The sequence below is a fragment of the Uncinocarpus reesii genome, genomic scaffold (genome assembly GCF_000003515.1).
Source record: "Uncinocarpus reesii 1704 scaffold_5 genomic scaffold, whole genome shotgun sequence".
Taxonomy (NCBI): Eukaryota; Fungi; Ascomycota; class Eurotiomycetes; order Onygenales; family Onygenaceae; genus Uncinocarpus; species Uncinocarpus reesii.
The window spans coordinates 139,980-150,162 of NW_003052496.1; the positions used below are offsets into that span (position 1 = coordinate 139,980).

The 10,183-nt window shown below is 47.3% G+C and overlaps 4 protein-coding genes across 4 annotated transcripts; 3 read left to right on the plus strand and 1 right to left on the minus strand.

Moving 5' to 3' along the window:
• Window positions 1-531: 531 nt before the first annotated feature.
• On the plus strand, window positions 532-1,553 carry UREG_07067 (uncharacterized protein; the record flags this gene model as incomplete). Its single annotated transcript, XM_002582248.1, has 4 exons — window positions 532-559; window positions 686-879; window positions 1,132-1,160; window positions 1,229-1,553. 4 exons carry the CDS (start codon window positions 532-534, stop codon window positions 1,551-1,553), a joined length of 576 nt encoding a protein of 191 aa, XP_002582294.1.
• Window positions 1,554-2,483: 930 nt separating this feature from the next.
• UREG_07068 (alpha,alpha-trehalose-phosphate synthase 2) lies at window positions 2,484-4,163 on the plus strand (the record flags this gene model as incomplete). The annotated part of the gene is made up of 4 exons (XM_002582249.1): window positions 2,484-2,781; window positions 2,849-3,221; window positions 3,282-3,652; window positions 3,706-4,163. The coding sequence occupies 4 exons, from the start codon at window positions 2,484-2,486 to the stop codon at window positions 4,161-4,163; spliced, it is 1,500 nt and encodes a 499-aa protein (XP_002582295.1).
• Window positions 4,164-5,273: 1,110 nt separating this feature from the next.
• On the plus strand, window positions 5,274-5,787 carry UREG_07069 (uncharacterized protein; the record flags this gene model as incomplete). Its single annotated transcript, XM_002582250.1, has 2 exons — window positions 5,274-5,681; window positions 5,737-5,787. 2 exons carry the CDS (start codon window positions 5,274-5,276, stop codon window positions 5,785-5,787), a joined length of 459 nt encoding a protein of 152 aa, XP_002582296.1.
• A 2,132-nt stretch (window positions 5,788-7,919) lies between these two features.
• On the minus strand, window positions 7,920-8,803 carry UREG_07070 (uncharacterized protein; the record flags this gene model as incomplete). Its single annotated transcript, XM_002582251.1, has 2 exons — window positions 7,920-8,061; window positions 8,109-8,803. 2 exons carry the CDS (start codon window positions 8,801-8,803, stop codon window positions 7,920-7,922), a joined length of 837 nt encoding a protein of 278 aa, XP_002582297.1.
• Between the last annotated feature and the right edge of the window lie 1,380 nt (window positions 8,804-10,183).

The window sequence follows — 10,183 nt, forward strand, 5'->3', positions numbered from 1 at the left end:
CTTGAGTTTAGGGGTGATCTTGCGGGGGTAAGGGGTTGGTCTCTGCAGCCCTACGAGTTAAGGACCGCTAAGCAGCGCCGAACGGCGAAGGCTTGGGAGAGGCCCCCTTACTGAAGGACCAAAACATATGGCGGCGACCTCCGTACTCAGCACATTGATTTCAACATTGCTCGCCATGGTGTTAGAGGGGGTGGCTGTAGGGGTGGTTATGATTGTCATGAAGCTTATGTACCGAGTACTAGGAGGGACGAGTAGTAGGATTTAGCACAAGCTAAGCCTAATTTGGATATAATCAGTTAAGCCGACAGGCTGACTGTTGGCTTAGTCATTTATTTTGTCCCAAAGGGGTTTAGCGCAATAAATGCCTGCTGCTTTAATGCCATAATAAATTCGAGCTCTCACACGGTCACATCTCAATTTTTCCCTTCTCCACAACATTTCTCCACCACATTTCAGACCCAACCGATCGACAAGGTTGCAACGCCACATTTTCTTAGTTTTGTGGAACTCCTATATTGTTCCTTGTGCACTATGGCTTCTGGTCTATCAAGCTCTTACAGTGAGGGACTCAAGGAAGGCACAACAGGTGCTCGCAGGAAATACATCTGGTCTTGAATCAATGATTGCAATTGAAGAGACGGTCCCCCATGATAAGATAGATGCGTTGTATATCCCCGTGTTACAGCTCGCAGGCGTCGGATAGAGTGGCCAACGATGGACCGAAACATTTGGGACATCATCCATTCAAGAGAGGCTGACAGCAACGCGGCGAATTCAAACCTTGAAATCCCAGAAACTGCACGAGCCCTTGTGGTTAGGGAACTTTCAAAATGCGACACAAGGCAAGGATTCGTGCCGGACCTCCAGATCTACGATCAAGTTTATTAGAGTGCACCAAATTACAGACTGATCCTTCAAAACCTTTACTGGCGCGCCCGTCGACAGTCTACAGTGTGGAATATATTTCAGTTACTTGTGGCAAGGGGTTTCTTGCGAACTGATTGCCTATGCACCCCGATCAATCTCATGCAAACGTCCAAAAGCGCATCAGCTGTGGAAATTGTTTTATTATATTTTTCCTTTTACTCTCAAGAATGCGATTTTTTACTAAAAGGCAAGATACCTTTGCAGTCGGCAGAATGGAATGCTGATCTCCATTGGTAAGATCTTTCTTTTCCCTGAAACTGTACGGAGTAATTCATCGCCAATATAAGCTGATTCTTTGCAGGCTATCAACCATGATTGTGCGAACAGGGGTTCAACTGGACAAACTGTTCGAAACTATTGAAGCAAGTGGGTTTCTTGGAGAATTTGAAAGGGAGGCTTTCGAATACTACCAAGTCCAACCAAAGGGCCTGCAAATTGCTCAGAATACCAAGGAAAACGAAGGCCAGCTCCTGCCAGATGGCACCATCAGCCCCAAGAGAATGCAATTGGATTCTGGTTACCCCATGGGCTTGACCCAAACCCCCAAAAGTTTGCGGCTCAGATCAGAAACTGCGAAAACCAGTTTAATGCCATTGAGAAGGCATTCCGAGATGCAGAGGGCCTGAGTCAAGAAAAGTTATGGCTTGAGTGTGAGTAGGCAGCATTTTTCGAGCAATCTCCTTAACTACAAATCCCAAGTATATCAGCGACTTGGCGGATGAAATCTAATTATGAGTGGAAGAATTAACTAATGTGTCGCACCATGTGTTGCACCACTTGTTGACCGAAGTTTTTCTTACCATGCTCTGAGATTTGGTGTTTATCTCACCAAGTAGTTATAGCAGGGAGCATACGGAGTACAACTGCTTCAGTTCCTAAGCTTGAATCTCCAGCTGGTGCGATCATTCAATGAAAAATGAACATCCTTTAGTAATTAGTTAAGCATAATCTTAGTCTTTCAGAAAATTATCATAGAGAAAGATTCTATGGCATACATTGAGACACAGTCACCAGGTCCAGATTACCAAGCAGGATGGTTACTTTTCATGGAATAAGACTGTATTCCTGATTTGCTAAATCGAACACTTTATTTTAGCATTGTGGCAGCTATGGGATGCCGTAACTAGTTACCTCAAAGGAACGAAGTCAGTTGAATTCAATCACAATCCTCCGTCACAACAGCTCCAGGAACTCCAAGATCAGCGATCTCAAAGGGCAGTTTCAGAGATCGATTTCCGAGCAAGCTTCTCAAATGTCTTTTGATTTGCTGGCATTGCACGACGTGCAGAATCAAGGTTTTATCGACCTGGGCGCAACGTCGTCATGGTGATGTAAGCCTAGGTTTGGAGACATCAAGCAGGTGTATGCGTTCAGAAGGAGCTGATACGGAAAATATACCTGGAAGAGATACCCCTTCTTAAACGGACAGACCTTTTAAAGACGTCGAGGCTCGCGAACAGAAGTGATTGCATTTTGACTAACTTTACAGCCAATCCCCAAAGCATTCAATACTCTGCTCAAGTTTTGCGGCTAAGGATATCTTAATTCAGCTCACAATGACAAGCGAAAAAACCAAAAAGCCAGGCCCCGAATTGCTCGTCGTTTCTAACCGTTTGCCGGTGGGCATTAAGCGCAAAGATGATGGTAACTACGAAACTTCCGTGTCCAGCGGCGGGCTGGTTAGCAGCCTGAGCGGGCTCTCTGAAAATGTTACTTTCCAGTGGTTCGGATGGACCGGCATAGAGATTCCAGATGATGAGAAGGAGGGGGTAAAGAAGTTACTGGCGAAGGATAATGCGGTGCCGGTGTTTTTTAATAAGCAATTGGCGGAGGATCACTACAATGGCTTTGCCAGTCAGTACTATCGTTTGAAAATATGTTTGACGGTAAAAGGATATTTCTGATCCATATGGACTCTTAGATTCGATTCTGTGGCCTGTTTTACACTATCAGCCCGGTGTTCTTCATTTCGACGAGACCTACTGGGAGGCGTACTCCAAAGTGAATCAAATATTCGCAGCACAGGTCGCCGAGTCGGCTTCGGATGGCGATATAATTTGGATACATGACTACCACCTGATGCTGCTACCCAAGTTGCTTCGAACAGAATTAAAGAACCGTGGCAAGAGCGCAAAGATTGGTTTTTCGCTGCATACCCCGTTCCCAGTGGCTGAAATTTACCGCACGCTCCCAACAAGCCACGAGGTATTGGACGGCCTGTTATATGCAGATTTAATTGGTTTCCATACCGAGGATTATGTCCAACATTTTGTTCAATCTTGCCAAACCATTTTGTACGATCCGAACCCAATCCCCCCCGGCGGCACTGAAGTAAAGCGCTAACTGTACCACAGAAGCGTGCCATGCGAGGACCATAAGCTCCGTTATAAAGACAGAGATGTCCATGTCGGCAAGTTTGTCGTGGGAATTAACCCGGAGCGATTCCAAGAAGCTCTAGCCTCGGACCAAGTTCGCAACCGTATCGCCGAGTTTAACAAAAAATATGAAAATGTGATTCGTGTCGTGGGCGTTGACCGTTTGGATTATATCAAGGGCCTTCCCCTGAAACTTCGCGGTTTTGAGTGCCTACTCCGTGAACATCCAGATATGGTTGGGAAGATTGTCCTGATTCAAATTGCTGTGCCCAGTCGGGAGGACGTGCCAGAGTATCAAGAATTACAGACTGAAATTCAGACAACTGTGGGAGAGATTAACGGGAAATATGGTAAGTTGGTAGTTGGTGATATTCGGGGGGAGTACTTTGCTAAACTTGAACAGGCACGCCAGACTACGTCCCAATTGTATATGTACACAAGTCGATTCCATTCGAAGAATTGACGGCGCTCTATGCCGCTTCTGATATCTGCCTTCTCACCTCAACGAGAGATGGCATGAATCTTGTTGCAGCGGAATACACAGTCTGTCAAGATGAACGAAACGGTGTGTTGTTGCTTTCTGAATTCGCAGGCACGTCCACGTATTTCTACGAGGGAAGCATCCAATTTAACCCGCTCAACGCCCACGAGATTTCAGACGCTTTGTACACTGCTGCGAAAATGGATACGAAGGAAAGGGTTGAACAGCATAAGAATCTTATGGAATTTATCCATAATCACACTAGGTTAATGCCCCCTACCTTGCTGTTAAGAACCTTCATCTTCAAATTCGCTAACCAGGTTATTTCCAATAGTACGCATTGGGGTAAAAGCTTCATCGATGCGCTCTCTGCTTGCTGAGGAGCTCATGTTGTCGACGATGCTATTCACAGGGAGTTATGACAAGACGGACGGATTTTCGAAGCAATAATTAGATGCATTTTATGTCATTATTAGCGTAGCTTTAGCTGTTCTCGTTTCGAATAGACGCTACAATGATGCAGAGCATGTGCATACTCCGTACATCTTATCATATCCGCGATGTAAGCTGGTGGTTGGAGGTCAACTCGGCCTTGTTGGACCTCGGCACTCAACCAACTCTAACCAGCACTGAAGCTGCTTTCCGCAATCACAGGATGGACTTTCACCCTTTGTCTCCCCGCCGCCAGGCAGTTCGCCGCTATTATACCAGGGGAAAACTACCGCCATCTTGCTTGACCTGTCGGCATCAAAATGGGAGTTACTTTGTTTGAGCCGCCTCCCCGCGACCCTTCGATGTCCGCCATCGAAAGCATACTGGATTTAACCCCTGTCACGGATATTGGTCCAGTAAGTTCAGAATCCTGGCTCCGGACCCTATGATGGCAAATGACTGATGCCTGCGATTGTAGGATGTTTTCACCAACACACGGCCTCTCTGGCATCCGCCCGGAGCGCGGGGGATATACGGCGGCTCAGCTATCGCGCAGTGTCTCGCGGCAGCACAGCTGACTGTGCCAGCGGATTATCTTCCCCATAGTATGCATTGCTACTTCGTCCTATCTGGCGACGCCTCGCTTCCCATATTATACCACGTGGAGCGTGTTCGCGACGGGAAAAGCTTCGCAACTCGTACAGTACAAGCAAGACAGCAGGGCCGACCGATCTTTACCACTACACTTAGTTTTGATCGTGAGGGCAGTGGTGGGGAACATATAGTCAGCCATGCGACACCTATTCCCAAGGGATTCAAATTCCCAGACGAGAATGACGAGACACCCGGGAGAGGTCCGTTTGAATCGAGACGTATAGATGTCGATAATTGTAAGGATTTATTATTACCGGTTGTCTCCGTTTCGTATGCGATCACTAGCTTACTTGGGAACAGTACCATCGCGCCCAGAAGAGAAGGTTGTGCTGCAATGGATCCGGGCAAGAGGCAAGATCTCCGAGAAAGGAGGGCTTCAGGCCCATCTATCAGCGCTGGCCTACATGTCAGACAGCTATTTCATCGGTACCGTAGCACGTGTGCAAAGCATTCCTCGATTCTCGTCCCCAGCAGCGCTGAAGAAAACGCTCTCGGCGCTGAAAAACCCATCGGATCTTGATGAACAGTCGATCACCAAATATCTCAAGGATCTTGCCGACCAAGAGGCCCGAGAGCTCAATTCGAAAGCCACATCGTCACCCAGCTCGCAAGCTCTTATGGTTCCCAAAAGGGAGATTGGAATGATGGTCAGCCTCGATCATACCATATATTTTCACGACCGTCGAGCTTTCCGAGCAGATGATTGGATCTTTACAGAGATGGTCAGCCCTTGGGCCGGGGAAGGCAGAGGCCTTGTGACCCAAAGAATGTGGGCTCGCGATGGCACTCTGATTGCCACTTGCGTGCAAGAAGTAAGTAGTATAATCACAATTCCTTGAGTGTCGATGCTAAGGGTTATTTCTACAGGGTGTTGTCCGCCTCAAGCAGGACAAGCCTGCTACGAGCAGCAAGCTTTGACGGGAAATTTCTCTTTTACCTTGCACATGTCTCATTCTTGTTTTATATATACATATATACTCCTTTTTTTTGCGTCCTGGTTTCAGGCTCTTTAGACCTATACCTTCGGCTTCTGGATAGAAATTTCTTACCGTTTTCTGTGCCCAACAATCCACCATTATATTTCGATACATCAGCTTGGAATATCTACCCGTGAACGCTCCTACTCTCAATGAAAGAATAAGTACCGATGGTATGTTTACGGAACTAGGAGAAATGAGAGCTCAGAGTCTCATACTTTTGGCTCGATCATCAAACCATTCAAATTCTTGTGAATCCCATTGTATCCAGTAGTTATATCTATTGGCTACTCTTGACACTAAATGAAAGGTGAATTGGCTGGCGCACTTAGTCCTGCTATATTTCAATCTCTACTTTAAATATTTATCGATATCTATCGTCCTTGGTGAAAATGTGTATTACCTCCTTAATTGCTTTTGTGTTCAGGAAATGCAGGCTCCCGGAGAATGACTGTGATATCGTCTGCAACAAGCGTGTGATTACACAAGAGCTTCCTGGAATGAGCAAAGAAACTAGAGAAGCTTTATTGAAAGGACAAGAGGACAAATTCCCTTCACCTGGGGTATTGGGGAATTCACCGGCTGTCAGCCGTCTTTCAACTTCAAAATCCTTCAGGTCCTCAAAGAGTCGTTTCTCGATGGCGAGTTCATAAAGAACTGTACCAAGAGCAAAGACATCATCTGTTGCTGTGGAATATGGCGATTGATAATGTTTAGGGTTTGCATAGCGTGCCCCTGGCGGAACGGTTGGCAAAAGTCCTTGCATGCCAGAGCCAGCGAAGTCGCATAGAATCAACTCGCCTTTATCATTGATAAGGAAGTTGTGAAGACCAGTGTCAGCATGCACTACCTCCCGCGAGTGTACATATGCGAGGGCTGACATGGCTGACAGGGCCAACTATATCAATTGAAATGCGGTCAGAACCAGTCCGCAATCGCTTTGAATGTATAAAAGGGGCAAGTAGCAAACCATTGCCTTTCTCTTTCCAAAATACCAAGAGCATCTAGCTTCCCAAGACAGACTGACAGAATTCCACGGGGATGATACTCAAACACAAGCCCGCCCCTTAAAGTCTCATTGTCTAGGGCAGTACGGCCAATATATTTGAGAATATTAGGGTGTCCACCTCCATATTTCTGGAGATGTTCATATATTTTACTTTCAGTACTCTGTATGCTGGTCCTCATCCAATGGAGGAAATGTTTTCACAACAAAATTGGTGCCAGTGATATGGACGACAACTGAGGATAATCCGATACCCACACCTTTCACATCATCCCTTGTGAGGGCTGAAGGATCGAAAGGCAGTTCGTGCATTTTGATAGTTGGATTGCTACCAAGTGCTGTCTAGGATATTGACAAGCAGGCTACAGGCTTCATTGCATTGAGAATCCTGAGGAGGCTTGGCGTTTGTACTGGCAGTCTTGGCGGGGACTTGCTTAGTAAGAACAACCGTGCATGTCAACTCCTGGCATCCACGACCGGATACTCAGACGGTGGGATTAAGGTATTAAGATATAATTATAAGATAAGAAAGAAAACAGATTGTGCCATACGGCCAATGCATACGCAGAAGTGTGCCCCCCCGGTTTTCCGATTCCCCAAAATGCGTGCAACGTCAATACGCAAGGAAAAGCTGTTGCGATCTTAACCTTCTCTCCCTCGCTCTCGGTGCTTGCAATGCTCCAATACTACAGGCCCCCAGTGAGCCCTTCCTTTATACTGCGCCGTATCCTCAGGCCAGCTGTTTATCTCTTTGACCATATTTTGCAATTCCTCCAGTGGTAGCTCTGGGAGATACGTCAGTGACGTTTTGACAGCGAAGAGAATCGCGCCCGATTTTGGGAGCCTGGTGAACGACTGCCGCTCTTTTCGAATGATAATATGTTCTGCTTCTGGCATAAGGCTCGTGTGCACGACGCCGGCAGGCTGAAAGAGGATTTGAGGAAGGGGCTCGCCAGGATGGCTAACTTGAATGAAATAGCTCGCTCGCTCCATTGGTGCGCTAGGAGTCAGGCGTGTCATGAACCTGGGGCGGGCTATTAATATCTAGCTACCCTAGCCATCGGGCTTTATCCTTGGGGCACGCACTTGTTAACAGCATATCCGATCTCCTTTTCCCACTGTGGCACGGGATTGTGCATTTGAGCGATAGTCTCCCCTACCCGTTCATTTGCAGACCAGCCGATTTGGAAGCAGCTAGCAGTTGCCGCCCTGACAGCCGTTAGTGTGATCCAAGATCGTATTCCCTTAATACTTACATATAGTGCATTCCATCTTCGTTTTTCAAGATTATGGTAAGATCATCCATGCCTAATCGCGCTGCGACTTCAAGAGGCGATATCGAGTCATCTCTTCCATCAAGGCAATATACTTCCCCGTTCTGCTTGTTTCTAACCTTTGGCCCGGAGTTGGACATGTATGTCTCGAACATTGCCGGATACCTCCTACAGAGGAAGTCAGATACCTCCTGTAACGCCTCCTGACAAGCCTCTCGAGCCTCGGGCAAGCATTGGACCATTTTTTCCCTCTGAGTCTCAAGAAGACCAAGGCGAATTTCATGCAATGGTGCATAGTTCTTGTCAACAGTCAACCAATTTGTCTGGTCCATCTTCTTGAGACTCATCCTTATTCGGTGCTTCTCGAACCCCTTAATCTGCTCGCTAGGGTAAGGCGTTATCTTTTCTAGGTCGAAAGACGTGGGCTGGGAGAGGTTGATGGGGGTGTATGGTTTCCTCCATCGCAATATCAATTTGATGAGGAAAGCCACTGTGACGAGGCCAATGTTCCCCCAGAAAAATGCTATCAAACCTTCAGGTGAGCTATGAATTCGATCCATGTTTGCAAGAACGGTCGTTGATAATGGAGCAGCAAGATATTTGAGCATTTCGGAAGGATATTTGCGAATAGAAGTTGTAAAGATACGCTTCGCAAAGACTTTATGCACTTTATCCATATTACCTTTGTCCAGTGAATGCTCGCTAGACAAAGTGACTTTCAAATCCATACCCTCGATTAGGGCGGCTATACACGTATGCTCCCGGAACCACCCCCCACTGTTTGGCCACGGCAGCGATGAGTACGGTACGTTCCATACCATGAAGTGAAGTCAACCGCATAGCAAACTAATCAATAATGTGCATTCCAGGCTATCACCCGCCGCGAGTTTAAAAGCAAGCTGGCGCCAAAACCGCATATTCCGGTCCATATCCCTATCCCGTGCAGTGGGACGACTCTCACCTTGATGTCCGTGCGCAAAAGCAAGATAGGAAACGAGTCAAGTGCCGTCCACTACTATGGAACGATCCGCCCAGCGTGTGTGAAAAGCTCAACAAGAATCTGCCGACGTGTGGGAAACTTTGCTTGCCGTGAACAAGGGCTGAGCTGACGAATGAATTTACAGAACTCGACTCCAAAAACAGATTCTCGGGACTGATCTCAACGCCACCACAAAGGTAAAACTCATTTCTTGACACAACCGATGGCTGCTGAAAGCCCGAAGAACGTCTCGTTTATTCGGACCGGGGTGCCCAAGCCTCGTTTTATCCTCGTGGAACGACGTTCCCAGCATTCAGCGAGGTGAACGATGTGGCCAGCCACCCAACAGAATCGCCCCTGCCGCGAAAAAGAAAACCCATCCTCGTCCCATTCATAAGCTAGTGTATGAGAAAACCTGAAAAATGACTCGGCATGTTTCAATCCATGGCCGTCTCCTATGCACACTGATGAAGATGCCGCACAGGCCCGCAAATCGCACAGGTCGAAGAATTGGCCTTTTTGGCGTTGCGAAACATCTTTGAAGACGCGACTCCACTCCCACGGCCTGGAACACGCAGAATTCTGACGTCTCGCGAGGCTAAACGCGCCGGTGGCTGCGCGACAGCGATCAAGTATCCACTGGAGGCATGGATCTTTCTTCACCCCCAATCAACACACAGACCAGGCTCCTCCGAACGACAGAGGATGCTCCGTTTAGGCCATGTATATTCAAAAAGCCTGGGAGATTTGCCCACTCAACGTTCCTCCCTTGCCTCTTGGTCACGACCGTCACAACCTCTCTCGCTGGTGGCCTAGAGGCGCATTCCGGCTACCTATCGACCAAACGAATAGAATCCATCCTGAAAATCATTGTGAAATTCTTTACCGAGTACTTTTGCTTGGTTTTCTTTTCTTTGCCCGAGAAGACAACGTAGCAACAAAGCCCTCGCGCAATAAATATCCACGTCTTGCCGGAATAGATAAAATTGATACAAATCTTCAGAATGGCCCAGAAACTATGCACAGAGCCACAGAGCGTGTTTTGGAGGATCCAGAACCCTCGCGGATGGCTGGACGC